The sequence below is a fragment of the Serinus canaria genome, chromosome 3 (assembly GCF_022539315.1).
Source record: "Serinus canaria isolate serCan28SL12 chromosome 3, serCan2020, whole genome shotgun sequence".
Lineage (NCBI taxonomy): Eukaryota > Metazoa > Chordata > Aves > Passeriformes > Fringillidae > Serinus > Serinus canaria.
Genome location: NC_066316.1, coordinates 63,428,298 through 63,444,197, shown reverse-complemented (window position 1 = coordinate 63,444,197; position 15,900 = coordinate 63,428,298). Strand labels below are relative to the sequence as shown.

General features: G+C 35.4%; 1 protein-coding gene across 4 annotated transcripts in view; it reads right to left on the bottom strand.

The window, feature by feature from the left end:
* Positions 1-328: 328 nt before the first annotated feature.
* The window catches only part of TBC1D32 (TBC1 domain family member 32), a 75,985-nt gene continuing 60,413 nt past the window's right edge, over positions 329-15,900 (bottom strand). For all 4 annotated transcript variants that reach the window (XM_018917124.3, XM_050972775.1, XM_018917129.3 and 1 more), the window contains 6 exons: positions 8,888-8,957; positions 7,970-8,085; positions 6,839-6,993; positions 5,261-5,401; positions 3,286-3,474; positions 329-1,042 (listed from right to left, as the gene is read on the bottom strand). In XM_018917124.3, the coding sequence (XP_018772669.3) occupies positions 923-1,042; positions 3,286-3,474; positions 5,261-5,401; positions 6,839-6,993; positions 7,970-8,085; positions 8,888-8,957 (791 nt within the window). In that variant the 3' untranslated portion in view covers positions 329-922. The remainder of the gene's footprint in view (positions 1,043-3,285; positions 3,475-5,260; positions 5,402-6,838; positions 6,994-7,969; positions 8,086-8,887; positions 8,958-15,900) is intronic.

Genomic DNA, 15,900 nt, shown 5'->3' with positions numbered 1-15,900 from the left:
ACAGCAGGTTCTAATGGGTTTTATAATTTGAATTTGAGTATGGGCTCAATTAGTGTATATATAACCATTTTATCTAGCAAAGTTGTTTTTCAGGAACTTTGCAGTAATGTTTAATTTATCTCTGGTAACAATATTGGATAAATCTAAATTCAACATTTGTGATTTCCATTGGACTTCCAAAACACTGTGTCATTAATTTTTATAGTCAAAATATTTTGAGATGGACATTCTGTAAAGAAAGTGTTATTGCATGTGTTGACAAAACATAGTATTTCCCCTTCTTCTTTAGCCAAATAATAATTTTAAAGATTCTAATTTCATTCACAACCAAGGTTAATAATGCTTTATTACATAAAACTATTTATTTTGTTTTTTTAAAAAACAGAAATATCAAGTCTTTTTTCATTGCAAGTATTCAAACATCCCATTTTCTCAACATTATCCACAAAGTTGGAACAGAGAATTTGGTTTCCATTTGTTGACTTTTCCTGCACATGAATACACAGTAGCAGTTGTTTCTAAGTATTAAAGACAAAATCCCTTTGTCAGACCCAAGCAAAATACGAAGGCTTTAGGACAGTGCTACAGGGAGATGACAAAGAGAGAATGAGTTGAAACAGGTTCAAGGCTTTATAAGGAAGAAACTTCAGCATCCTACAGGTGGCTTCTGAAGCTGACTTCTGCTAATTGAAAATGAGTTTGTGCATACAACCTGTCTGGGAAAATCTGGTTATCAAAAGTAGGCTATGTCTTATTGAAAACTTATATTCTGAAAACACTTCTTATTTATTTTACAGTATGTACATTTCAACAGCCTGGCTGATTTTAGGTGAGACTGAGGTATCAAACAATCAATTATCATCATTTTAAAGGATGTAATCAAAACTGTAAAATAAAAAAAGATGATGCTTTTTTGCTTCATCTATGTGTTCTGTGTTCTTATAGTCCTCATATCTTTCAGCAGCATTGGCCTGTAGAGCTCCTCCAAGCTTTCCATGTAGTCTAAATAATCACTCACTCGAAATCCATGCAGTGCTTCCTCCTGCACAGATACACAGAGAAAGCATTTATTAGCTAGGAAAAAAAATGTACAACTCCAATTTAATGAATTCTAAGCTTCTAAAGATAGCTCATTTTTTTCTGACTGCCAGAGCCTGGCTGTTTAAAATAGATTTTATTATGTTTTATTTAGAAATACAGATCTAGCAATATCTGCTTCCAGACAGCTTTTTTTTTTTCTAATTACACACTTGGTATCAGAGAATTTCATTTTACTGGGATGTTGTTTATCTAATTTCTGGAGAACATTTCATTGAAGATCTTTAAGGAAAAGAAAGTAAGCTTTAAGAGGGGAAAGCCAGGTACTAAAATATTCTTTTGAAAGAAGATTTCTACACCAGCACATGGCATAAGTTTATAAGTGTGGCTTTTACATCCACCTAGATTCTAAAGAAAAACAGGAGATGTGGTTTTTTTTTAAATCAATGATAAAAGAAGATCATCATGAAGTGCTTAAATAAAACCAGAATAAACTGTTCTGCGCCACTAGAAGTGAATAATTCTTACTAATTCCAAAACACAGAGTAAAAGAAAGTGCCCTCAGCAAACAATGTTCCTTCTCATGGCTACTATATTGGAGGGATAAGGAGGATGCCCCACAGATCTCAGGATCCTGAAGAATGATTAAGTGTAAAAAGGGTTAATTTGTTCCTGTTGTGTACTCATAATCTACTAATCAGTATTACCACTGTTGGCAGCATGTGCTGCAAAAAACTCTCTGGAGCCAGTCTCTGTGGATGTAAGATGTATCTCTGGTGTATTATCTGTGAATCTCTGCTAAGTAGAATTCTCCTGAGAACATCTACTCAGGCTTGGAAAACTGCACTTTGGCATTTGAACAGGAATTCAAAATAGTCTCTATATTTCTTCTCCATGCAGAAGTAAAGCAAAAGTAATATTTTACCTTCCAAGTTGCTCCTCATGCACTGTGAGAAAGCTGACTACAATGGAATATAAAATTATATACATATATACACACACACATACCTGGAACTAAATGGCATGTAGTGACAGGACAAGGAGGAATGGCTTCAAACTCAAAGAGGGTAGGTTTAGATTTGGTGTGAGGAAGAGCTTTACTGTGAGGATGGTGGGGCACTGAAAAGAAGTTGTGGAACACGCTGGAAGTGTTCAAGGCCAGGCTCAATGGTGCAGTGGAGGATGGATTGGAACTAGATAATGTTTAAGGTTCTTTCCAACCCAAACCATTCTGCAGTTCAATTTTTTTTTGGTTTCAATTAATTAAGACTTATCAATAGCAGGTGTACAAGTTAAGTATGCTCCATTTTTTTCTGCACTGGTCACTCAATAAATTGCATGTGTTCCATTACTGCATTAATTTACATTCTTTTCTCATTAATTTAACTGTACCATGCCAAACCTTTAGTCTGTTTATACTGCATGTGGCAATGTAAGAATTCTTTCTTCTATATTTTACGTATTCTATCCAACAATGCCATCAAGATACAGCTTTTAAGACACTTTGTCCAAAACCAGGGAAAACAAAACAATACATTCTTTAGACTGTGTAGCAAACATTTTCAAGGAAGCTGATTGGGCTGAGATACTTTTCCATATTTAAGCATAAGTAAGTTGGATGCAAACTAGTCACCAAACTATTATTCTTGGGACAGACTAAGATGCAGATATCTAGTTCTGAAAAAAATCTTGACAGGTGAAAAAAAACTAGCAAGAAAGACAAAAATGTCCCTGTGAAGAAGAGTAGGATACTGTATCAATTTATCACTGCAGCTACAGCTATGCACTACCCTGCAAAAAGCCCCAAATATAATTTATAATTGGGAAAAAATATGAAATTGCAAGGCTGGTTACAGGGTAATTGGCATTTCTTCAAACAACCAGCTTGATCAGCTTTGTGCCACATCTCTACAAGCTTCAGCAAGAGTGTAAACCCACTTTTCTGGAGAGCACCTCGTTCAGTGAGATTGAGCCTACATACAGAGAACGGAATCAAATGCTCTCCTAACTTCATGTGCGTATTTTTTTTTGGCTCATGAAAGAAATTGCTCAGTAAAATATGCAGGAAAGCTATTTTCTGGAAAATACTATACACAATATGCTGCCAGAGAACAAATAAAATTAAAGTATTATTTCACTTGTTTAAAATGACTAAGTGAAATTCAGTAAGAATTTCAGATTAAGTAATGTATATATCCTCAGTATTCAGACCTTTAGTCAGCAGTTGAAAAATTAAGAAACTCTTACTTTCAGAAAAACCTGAAGATCTCGGGCTTCTGTGTGCTTCAGGATGTCTTGCTGTAGGTGTCTGAACAGAGAAATACATATATATATTTGATAATCAGGACCAAGGAAAATGCATATGGCAATGTAGTGACAGATCTCACTCCAGTCCATGTAATTCCAGAAACACTGAGTTATCCATTGCAGAAATATCTAGATGAGAATGAAATGATATATAAATAAATCATTCTATACATCCAGTCATAATTAATCAGCTTTATCTCTTTTCTATATTATAGAACCTTTTCCCTATAGCATTACCCCTATAAAAATAAAAGGGATAAAGTACAAAAGCCAAGATTCACCATTTTTAATGCACAGCCTCTGAATAAATTCCTAGTGAATTAGACTAAAAATTACAGCCTCTATCCAGGCATCTCACTTGTATGAGTGTATTCCAGCACCTGCTGAGGTTGAGACTCAAATGAAAGCAAAATGATTTTTTCCAAGATTTTGTTTTAAATGTGGCCTAAAGGATAATGACAGTGATGAAGACAGGTTCAGCATGGGTTTTGTTTTCAATTAAAGTAGTTCTCTTCATTATAAATGAATGTTAGGCCCTTCCCTAAGACACATTTTCATTTAATGAACACAGTGACTCCTTTGCCCTGATCTAAATTACAGTGTATTAAGAGGTATAATGCACATTTCATTTGGTTCTAGACCACAAACCTTCTGCTAATCATTCCTTAAAGTGTTTAAAAATATTCAGCAGAATTACCACAATTCCAATTAGATGACAACCATAGCCTGGCAGTAAATCTGTTTGGAGGTATTTATTGAGGCACACAATCACCTAAATACATCAGAACTGTTTCCACAGTTCACAGTTTGGTTTTAATGCTGCAGTAGAACTGCAAAGTTACAGAGAAGATACAGTGGCACCCATGAGTGGCCTCTCAGTAACTCATTAAATAAAAAAAAAATCCTAATTGGCAGGTTAAAACAGTATCTAGTCTACTACTGAGTTTTACAATTAAAACAAGAAAATAGTGTAACGTGCACGAGAATAGCTGAAGGAGTGACTGTCCCCATGTATTTTCTTCTTCCTAAAACAGGAACCTTATTATAAGCACCTTATTCCTACGCTAAGATAAATTCCTTCATCTGCTACTCTTCTCTCCTCAAAAACCAAACCCCAAGCTGACTGCTTTAAGCAATGTTTGTACCACACTGGCATCTGCCCCCATTAAAGAGTCTTTTCAGCTGCAAATCTTGCAACAGAAAGGAATTTTGAAGGCATAAGGTGAAAAATATTTTTCTTGCCTTGACACAGCAATACACTTTCTCACTCTGGTGAGATGTCCTTTGCATGGACAATCTAACTCACTGCATGGAGCTCTTTACCCCTCATCATGATAGCAATCTTTACAAACAATGCTTCATCCATAGCTTTCCAAACTACCAAACAGTTGTTTTAAGGAAGCAAAGTGAAAGCTGATGTTATAGATAATTATTCTTCTGTTTTAATGCCTCTTTATTATGAAAGAATAGAGTGTTACCTGGTTGCAATAGCTATAGTGGCTCATATAAAATTATTTTTTCTCTAACATCACAGGAATTTCTTCCTAGAATATAACTACTGCAAATTACCCATTTCTCTCCGATGGAAAATTTAGATAATTATTCCAGGGAATAAGGTATTTTTTTAAATGCTAAATCTGAGGATTTAGTATATATTATTTTTATCAATTTTTCTGCATGAACATGTAATAAAAGGTCATCAGCTCCCAAACACTGGTATTATTCTATGAGCCAGTCACTTTCTATTTTAAGATGCTCAGATAAGTCACAATGTGTTCTTATCTCTTACCCTCAGTTTTATAACCACCACACAAGTGCCATTTAGAAAAAAACAGCCAGTAGTTCCTCAGTGTTCTTGATTTTGTAGATGCAAATCAATAGGTTGATGATAATTTAATACACTTTGATCAGTTACCTGGGATGGAGTGAAACCAGACATGTGGAAGGCTGAACAGACAAGGGGCAATTCAGCTTTCAGCAACATTTCAACATGGTGAGCACTGCAAAAATAGACTGGATGGATGCCATATTCCACTGTTGTAACAGGCAGGTGCATCTGGTTAAAAACAACAAAAACATCATCATCATCATCATCAATAATGAAATTGAGGAGCAAGATTACAGACTACAGAAATGTGTTGGTTTTTATGCCTTGCTGAGAACAATATATAAAAATATACGGAATATCTTTTATATGGAAGATAAATAATTCTGATTATTTTAGAGACAGGAAACAGGATAAAAAAATAGGTTGTACTTCCATCAAGAAAAACATGTAGGTAACTAAAGAAAAATGTTAATAAATATATCCTGATTGTTACTGTGTATTAGTAGTCTAGTTCCTTATTGTATACAGGCTTTAATTGTCAAAACAGGGATGGCGAAACTGTTGCTATATTTAAAGCAGGAGAACAGAAGAAAAAAAAAAAGGATTGATTTCTGCTGAATATTTTTCCTCCATTTTGTGGTGGAGTGGAACTTCTGCATGATATTTCAAGTTGTTTTTTGTGTGCACATATCTTTGCAGTATGTGTGGAGGCTGTGAGTGAAATTCTGTTATGTGCAACAAAAGAAGCAGAGGTTTTATCACTATGGAAGGCTCTGGATATCAATGCCCAGTTCCAGTTAATGAATCCTTGGCACCAGTGGTTTTTCAGCACTCGCAAAGTGGAGCAAATTTCAGCACAAATTTCATTATGTTGGAACAACCTCAGGCCAGACAGTGCTGAATGGACCATCATCACCCCTCCTCGTGACAAGACAGATCACTTGGTATTACTACAGAAGCCTCCATGCAGAAGAAACAAGAATCTAAACTGTGTTTTTTTGTATCTCAGAGTTCTCTGGAACTCTCTACTACAGTTTAGAGTTTATATTAGTTTTAGTTTATATTCAAAACACAACATGACAATGTACAAAGGGTTTTATTTTAAATAGATGGGAACTCCCATAATGAAAGATAGAAGTGATGCTTCCTATATTACAACTTCAATCTAGATACTGACAATTTAAAATCGTCAATCATACAGTATTTATGCAGTAATAATTTTTAAAATTTACTACATATACTTGAATGTATTAAGTAAATTTCAAAACTGTTCCTAAAAAAGCAAAAATCAGATCAACAAACTTGCTCTCTTACTTGAATCTGATAATAATAAAAAAAAAAAGGTAATTCAGCAATATCACAGACTTCAGACTTTGTTAGTGGCACAAAATTTAGTGCCACTACCAAAGTTTGTTTTACTGCCAGCTTTAAAATTCATTAACATTGTCTTCAGTCTACCTGCTACTTCTCTCCCTTTAAACAAAAATTTGAGTAAATATCAGATCTACATTTTTCAGGGTCATGTATTTAGCTAGCGGGGCTTAAGGATAATATAATGCATTAGAAAAAATTGCCAAGAAAAAAAAAAACTAAGGAGATTAATAAACTCTCATTTGTAAACTTTCAAAGGAGCCTTTCTGAATGAAAAAGGTTATACATTCTTACGGATAAATGCAATCTTGGTAGCCAGAGAAATGCTGAAACAAGAAGACGTGAAAATTGCTGAAGAAATGTCAGTGTCCTCTCCCTGTCCCCTGACATTATGAGGAAGATGGAAGATGCAAACCAGTCATAACCAGCATAGTGCTCCTGCAAGCAGCCTGAACAGGAAGGTTAAGGAACTTGGGCAGAGATCTCCTCCTCACTCTCCTGCAGCAACCACATCCCTCCTCCTTCCGAGATACACACACATAGAGCCAGGAGCTGGGTTCCTAGGCATGGTCTAACAGAGAAGAGCTGCACAGAAGGCAGCATCAAGGCACAGCTCTCCATAAAACTGAATTAAGAGAAACAATTTAAGCTGTTTTCCCCATATACTAATTTTTTTTAGTCCATATGTAGTCAAGCTAAATCAGTAAAAGTAAACAAAAAAGCATGTAAATGCAAAAAAATCTCCACCAAAATGAGTGGGTTTATAAAGTGCAAGAAAGAAGAGTGGAGGAATAAAACAGGACTTAAAATTATTGGGGGGGGAAAAAGTAAAAGAAAAGCCTTAAAAATGAGATTCAGCACATTCTGACTAATACACCTGAAGTATAATTTCATAGTGGTATGCAAATTTAACAGAGGATAATGTACCAAAACCGGTTGAAAAGCTATTATCTGTTTTAATAATTTTTTTACAGGAAGTTCCACAGTAGATCCAAAAGAACCAAGAGTCTAACCACTCCTGTTGATCTGACTACATCTACTTATCACACTTATCACTACATGGGCAATATCATTAACAGTGTTGGTATTGTGGGAGTACCACAAATACTCACTCATGTTCAAAGGTGCATTGCTGCAGGCTCTTTATCATGTTCAAAGATGTGATCCCACACCAAAACTGTTGATGACAAAAGTGAATGTGATTTGCACTTCTAGCAAAGTATTGGAACAAAAGGGTGGACATTTTCTTAAGTACATTGGGAAGGCATTTAACTTAATAAAGTTTCAAAGTAAAAGTGCACTTTAATTTTTTTTCTTCTTTCTATAAATATAACACAGCTATACCTCTCTTAAAAGTACAAACCGGGACTTCAAATTCCACTGAAATTTTTAGACAAAATAACTTATACCATCAGGAAAGGATACAAAGTGAAGATACCACAGTTCTTTGCTGTTGTTTCAGAAACTCCTCACAATTCATTAACACAAAACACAGCCCATTTTCAGCATCTTCTTTTAGCAAGTTTAAGTATTTTCCATACCTATTTCAAGAAGTTAAAAAAAAAAAAAACACTTTAAAATTTTTTTGATGTCTAAAAAGGAAGAACTCATATTTAATAAACCTGTAAAAGTTAAGCTGTCATAAAGTTTTTCACAACTAAAACTATGCTGTAGATATACACCTAGATCTATAAATAAAACCTGAGCTCTACCTAGAATGGATTCACAGCAAACATCAGCTGCTCATTGTTACAAATCCTCCCCCAAATTCCCTTTAGTTCAGTTTTAGAGACAGTGGTGGGGAGGAGCAAGTACTGCAACACACACAACTCAGTTTCTTCACGTACAATATTTAGAATTCTATGTAATTAATGTGCGTGTAATTATTATAATCAGAATTCAAACATTAATGCTAAAGATAGCAATCCATGGAAGCACAGACATCTAAGCTTTTCCTTCATCACAGCTCTACCAATTACCAGCCAAATAAAATGTTTAAATGGCATATAACTAAGCTTATCTAAACAGAGCCATTTAGAGAAATAATGCGAGGGGAAAAAAAGACACATAATTCAGGATAATGCAATTTTATGGTAAATCTTACTAGCACGTTACAATTAGTCTTTACAAAAATAAAGGATAATAGCATACATAAACTGTAAAGATAATTTAATTATATACTAATACCTTTTTCAATTCCAGTTAGAATTCATTTTCTTAAAGTTATCTTAGATTTAAATGCTATATAGCAATGAGTTGATGGATTAAGTATTATTAAAGTCATTCCATGAAAATCAAACAAATCCTAGAAATACTCTAGGGAAATACTTTAATACCATGTACCTGACTGTCATTTCAACACCAAGCTGCTGCAGAGATGAAAGGTTTTCTTTCTTCACATCTGCATCCATGGCTAAAACAAAATAAAATAAATAAACTATTATAAGAAATATTATTTGAACTGAATGCTAATGTAAAGCTCTTTCTGTGTATGAATACCAATTCTGGAGAACTGTCTCCTGTTCAAAATTATTTTAGCAGTGTTTGGAAAGGATTCATAAAAATTCTCAATTCTGCACAAGACTTTTTTAAATTAAAATCACCCTTTTTATAAGGAAATCTTCATGGTTGGTATGGTTATCATTACATTTACAGCAAGCAACATCTTTTTCAGCCCCATATCTTAGTACAACTTTATCCTTTCTGGCCTCGAAATCAGACAAGGCAGCCTATTCTGATCCACTTCCTTCCATTCCAGAGGCCTTAAAATTTCCTAGCTGTAATTCCAACTTTATTAACAAAAATTCTATTCTGATATGAATCACAGAACACTTTAAAACTGATAGATTTAATAAATTAATTAAATCCTATATTTATGTGCATTTTTTTCATACAGTAAAATATACCCCATTTTTTGCAGTTGTTTAAATTAAAAATCCAAGCTAGAAAAAATGAATAAATAAGGATTTAAAGCAACCACTGCTGTAGCATTTCCTGAAAATTTTAAATTCTAAATTAAATTTTAAATGGGTATTTTCCCTATCAGGTACATGTTATCATCTAAGAAAACTATACCAAAGATAAATATTGCAGTCTAATAATATTATGAGTTACAAAGCTGAGGGAATAAACCTTGAACATACTTCTTTGAAAGTGCTGTTTAAAACCAGAAAGAAATGAAACAAGTTAGAACCCTTATTAACTGACAACATTTGTTTAAAATGTATATAATAGATATGGCAGCAGCAGTTAAAGTATTTTCATGTAAATGATAAATGTAAAAATCTAATTAAGCAAATCACACAGTAACTTCCTATGTATTTTTTTCTATATCCTCAGTCAGAGAAAACAAAGTGAAGGATTCCCTGGCTATTCATGTAGGTAAAGACCATGTTCCTGCCACATAAACAGGGACTGAGGTATTAAAGATTAAATAGTTGCAAGTTCAGGGAGGAACAGACTCAAAGGGAAATCAAACAAACAAACAAACCCAAAAAAACCCACCAAAAACCAAAAAAATAAGATTCCATCTGCTCCTATCACACGAGGTACGACAAAATTTTTATGAAGAAATAATACAGCAAAATACACTTAACAATAAAGCAATAAAATTAAGCAGAGGAAGTATGGCAAGAATAAAACCTCACTTTGTTTTATAACTTTCACAGAGAACAATAATTTAAGTGTTAGAGTTGTGAGAAGTTAACCTTGTACCTTTGACAATATATTTATACATAACAAATATCAACTGCTCTTTGAATAAAATTATCTTATTCAATAATCTGATGGGACCAAAACAATAAACACACATCAGAGAGGTTTTCTGCAATCCAAAGAACAGAAGTTCAAATATCTTTTGCATAGCATACCAGCAGTGCAATCTTTGGAAGAATACATGTAAGTTCACAGGATATTTCAGTTAAAACCCCACAGAGACAACTGAAAAATTCATCATTTTTTACAGCTCCTGTTCCTAGTTACCTGTTTACTCAGCTGCAATTGCCATACTAAGTCAATGTATTTTCGAGTTTGTGCATGCAAGTGGGAAGGCAAGAGGCATACATACATCCTAGGAAATAGGGGGAATTTAAATTAGTTGGCTGTGGCTAATCACTAATTCAGTGCTAACACCACCATGTTTAATGGCAGCAGAGGGCAAGGAGAGCAATGACCTCTAAGCTCCAATGCAGTCCTGCTTCCACTTTGAGGTGGATCCTCTTGTGGGTGGCAATGCAGGTATCCCAGTCCAGCAAGGGTGTAACAAGGAAAAGCTGTATCACAGCCCACTGTGTGAGCCCAGTGTCCACTCTGTAATACTTCATAGCAAGTACTGAATGCTCATTGTCCATTAACATTAAAAGATCACAACTGACTTCACTGATTTTCATGGACTTTTCTTCTTTGTTGCAACAATTTCTTAGTGGCTGGAAAGGGCTTTTTTTTCCCCACCACACTTCCTTCTGGTATTTTACTCTGTATTGTGAAGGAAGATAAAATTAACTTGAAGTCTGGCCTGAATAATAATTCTCTAACACACAGTACCTTATCAAGGCAAAACCTCTTGCTTTCAGACACCACTGTATTCGACATAATCACATTTTTGTGTCCTGCTAATCCAAAAATTGTGCTTCTTTGTCCTGGATCAAAAGGTTTTATTTTCCCTTTTGTTTATTACTTAACAAACTGGGAAGACTAGGCCTAAGAACACTGTAAAGTCATTTAGAATACCCAAAGGACTACTTTCTACTGATTAAAAACTGGACCCAGAAACCTTAAACACTCCACTAAACTTAGAAAAATGCTATGAAAAACAAATGGTATATTTGAATACTGAATATTTCAATCCATGGACAAAAATCTTGCTTGTTGTACTATTGTGATGATGCCCAAATATCTGATCTAATGCACTGAGTTAATTTTATACAAATTTTTTTTGACAAATATTTTTCAATACACCTGATATAACTGTCTTGAAACATAAAAGGTTTCATAACAAAAAGGCATGGAGAAAAATCAGTTCTTTAAATAAGAATGCCATTCATAATCAAAGGCCAGAGCATCTCTCTGAACTGTGAATTAATAATATGATACAGCACTCTGGCTATTATTAAATTGAATGAACAACCTATTTTGGCAGCTTCCTTTTTATTTATCTTAAAGCAAAAAAAAAAATATGTTGAACAGATATTTCACACTTTTTTTCTTTAAAAATGAAAACCACTTTAAAACAGAAGCCAAAATTAAACTGGTGACTTGAAGGATATCAAAATTCTCTAGGATCTGATTTACAATTTAAGAAAATTCTTAGAAAGCACCTCAATGGGCAGCACTTTTCAAAATGTTTTGTAGCATTCAGGAGCACAAAAAGAGACTCCCATGAGGAATGATTTTTTAAAAATTATTAAACTCAGTATATAGCTATAAGCACTCCAGCATAAGTTAACTGCCATGCATAGTCCTGGGGCATTCTTTCTGATCAGCCTACACTTCAATTAAGTTTACAATTTATATTAAAGATTACCTTCTTATTCATTTTCCCCCTTACCATGACAAAGCTTTTCTGTGTTCAATTCAGAAAATGGGATGCATCACATTCATACTGAAATGACAGGATGCCAAGCTGAAACAGCTTTACAGCATATGTCATGTAACTTGTATGGTATTTGGATAATATTTAATTTATTTACCTGCTTAAAGTGCTGTTACGCCAAAGACACCACTGGCTTCCCTTTTGTCTTAAATATTATAAAGCTGTCACACACATTATTGGTTTAGCTCTTTCCCTTCCTGGTGCCCAGGACAAATGGTTTCATGTCTATATAAATAATCTTTGGAATATATTAATGGATGCTAAATTTTAACTTCAGTGACAGTAAGAAAGGTTAGGTTTCTTGCTATGGATGAAAAAGACTTTTGATTCAAAGAAAATATTTAAGTAAAGGTTCAGCAAACAGCTGAAAATACCATGATAGCCAGAGCCACCTACATGATTCTCACAAATGCTTTAAAATACTTAGAAGTATATAGGCATATTTGCTATCAGATTTCTAGTCCATGGCTTTGTCCATATACACTGGAATTATGGAACTCGTAATTTTTTCCTATGATTTATTATTTTTGTTAACAAACCAGCGGGTTTTCACTTACTCTTCAACAGGTACCTAAACACTGGCCCTGTCCATTGGCAGATACCCAGGCAGTCAATATTAATCTTTATGCTATGCCAGTAATTATCCTTTTGCATTCTGATGTTCTTGTGAAAATTCTCTACTTTAAACATTATTTGGACTTGTGATACAGCAAAATTTATGATTTTTTCTCCATAATCTGTTCTGCCATTTTGCTACCGTTTCTCCACGATGTCACCTCCTTCCATGCGACTACTTATCTAGAACACTTCTGACAGTCTAACCTCACACTCATTGTTAGAAATGTCTATAAAATAATTTTTTTTCAAAGAAAAGTATTACTTTTGTTGGATTTGAACTGGGAATGGAGACAATGTAAACAAGATCTAAGAGTGACTGCTGGAGAATGTTGATGGCTTCTCAGAGGTAATCTTATGCACAATTCTACTTTGACTATCTAAAGTATCTGTTATGTCATCAGTATTCTTGTCATAACAATACAGGACTAAAATATTAATATCTAGAACTTTGACTTATGTAATGATCATCTCAAACATTCAAGCTGTTTCTGGCAATAGCTTCATTAAGAATGAACCACATTTTCCATCCAGTTACGTAAATTGGCAATGGGTAAAATGCTTTCTGATAACAGTATCTTCAAAATGGTGGACAGTTTGAAGAAATGAATTTATCAAATGATGTAGAAATAATGGAAAAATTCCCTTCCTTCTCCTTCCCTTTCAGCACAATTTCATGTTGTAATCCTGTGTTTCTCATTTGCTGTTCCTTCTGAACAGCTCTATATTGATACATTACCCCTGGTGTTTTAAAACTTCTCAGTTTGTTACCTGACCCTTCAAAGATTAAGAGCTCATTAAATGACAGAAAGCTGCTAGAGATTTTGTTCAGTCAGAGAACTTAGGCTTATCTAGGAGAAGGAACACACCACGACATTTGAGTTTTATGGCCAAGACCTGAAATCCCAGAGGTTCTGTCCCTTTGGCAGTAAACGGCAGAGCTGTTTCAAAGATAAAGTCCAGTGGAAACAGAGGATTCGACTGCAAAGTCATCTGCAAAAGCAGAGCTCCCAAAAAAAAACCTGCTGATCACAACACATTGCAGCAGTCCCAAGGGTCTGCAACACATCATGGAGATCAATTAAGAAGCACAGACACCAATACATTAGATGACTTCACATTGCTCTGATAAATGGGTTTTTTAAACCTTGAGAAAACAATGACATTTTCACAAAGCGTTTCTGTTACACTGAACTGGAATTTGCTAACAGAAAGACCAAGAGGCTATTTTAGGAACTTCATCTACGTAATATATAATGCATGGTATTTATTACTACAGCAAATTTCAGTTTCTTGCCATTTTATTACCTATTACAGCTAGACACCAATGATTTGGTTTTCAATGTTTTAGGGTTTATAAAGGAGAAATAAAAAATAAAAGCAAACTAGAAATTATTCATTCTAGGAAAGGGAACAGAGACCATCAACATATGCACGATTCAGCCATCTGAATAAACATCACAGCAGTATTGTTGCTGCTAGCAGAAAGTAAACTTCATGTAAGATTTGTGTTACTGTTTATAATTGAATATTGCAACTGCATAGTTTTTTATCAGATTTTTTCCCTTCTCTCTTATCTTGAAAATGGTAACGACCCAATCTAATTTAATTTTTCCATATTTGCAAATTTTATAAGAGACTGAAATCCTGAGGGGCTCCACGGCAGATGGATGACTGTGTTATTCTAATTACAACTAGCTACAGGTTTACAAGGCTGTCATTTTTTTTAAGATAATCAAATTCTAATTTCAGGAAACATGATAAACACTGAATATCTATGTGCTGTACTGAATCCACTTTTGTGAAAAATGTGACTTTTCTTCATTGAAATGAAACAACTATTAGAAAGTGGCTTTCAGTTCCTCAGACCCAAATTTATTTAAAAGAATGGTGGTGTCATGGTTTAAGCTTGGCACAATACTAGTGCCCCCACGAGAACACCTACTTCTCTGGCACCTACTGTGAGATATGATCAGAGACAGAGCAAAGCAGGCTCCAATTTAAGGTTAAAAGGAAAAAAAAAACATTTATTAACTTACAACTACAAAGGAAGACACACAAAACACAATAGAACATAAGATGAAAACTTTCCAAAATTCTTCCTCTTCCCCCTCACTAAATTTCTAATTCCATTGTCACCCTTCAGACAGTCGATTCTCAGTCTCTTGAGGAGAGAGAAGTCTTTCTTGCGCCACACGCCTTCCATGTCCAGTGCTCTCACCACTGCACATGGATCAGAGCTGCTTCTGGGGTTTTTCATTTTAAGGATACTTTGACCAGTTCTAAAGGGAGCACAGTCCTTCTCTTTCTGGGACACTTGTCCCCCCCAAATTTCACCCCCTGGGGTTGAGGGGTCTCTTGAACAGAGATCGTCTTCTTTTTCTTCTCTTCTTCGAAGTGGAGGGCACCACTACACCCTCCTCACCTGTCGTCTCTGTTCACTCCTCTACATCACTGCACTCTCTTGGCTCTGAGTCATCCCCTCCCCCTAGAACGCAGTCTCTGTGGCACAGAAACACCCGTGGTTCTGCTGTGGCTACACAAGAAAAGTCTAGCCCAAAGCCACTTCATCATCTCTTCCCACTTAGAATTTTCCTCAACATCTTTTCAATTTCAACATCTTCTCAATCTCATCAACTTCAGGAAGACTCAGCGTTTGCAAGGTTCTCATCTTCCTTGGAGGGGTTAAAAGTCTCAGGCTCTCTGCTGGTTTACTTCGTCAACTCCCACGCCTGGCTGCCTTGCTGGGCACCCCTCTTTCTCTTTCACGCCGGGCCACTATCACAGGCACCGGCTCTGTCTCTCTCTCTCCCTCTGCGGGGGGGGGGGGGGGGGAATGGAGGATGGCTGCTCGAAGCCCTTGCAATGTTCTCTTCCACCCTTGGGCCCAGGCTTGGCCTACCTCTCTCTCCGGCCACATGGCTCCCCTCCCCCCCCTGCCCAGCCAGATCTGGGCAGGGGGGGGTCTGCTCACTCTCCAGCGGGACTCCAAGAGGAAGTTCCTTTGGGAGATCACAGCTTTTAACCTCTGTGTTCTCAGAGGCGTATCTTGCCCTCAGTGGACAAACCAGGTGTCAATATTAAATCTGAACACTGATTGGATTGTCCACACTATCACAAAAAACTTTATTTCCTTTCAAACCACGACAGG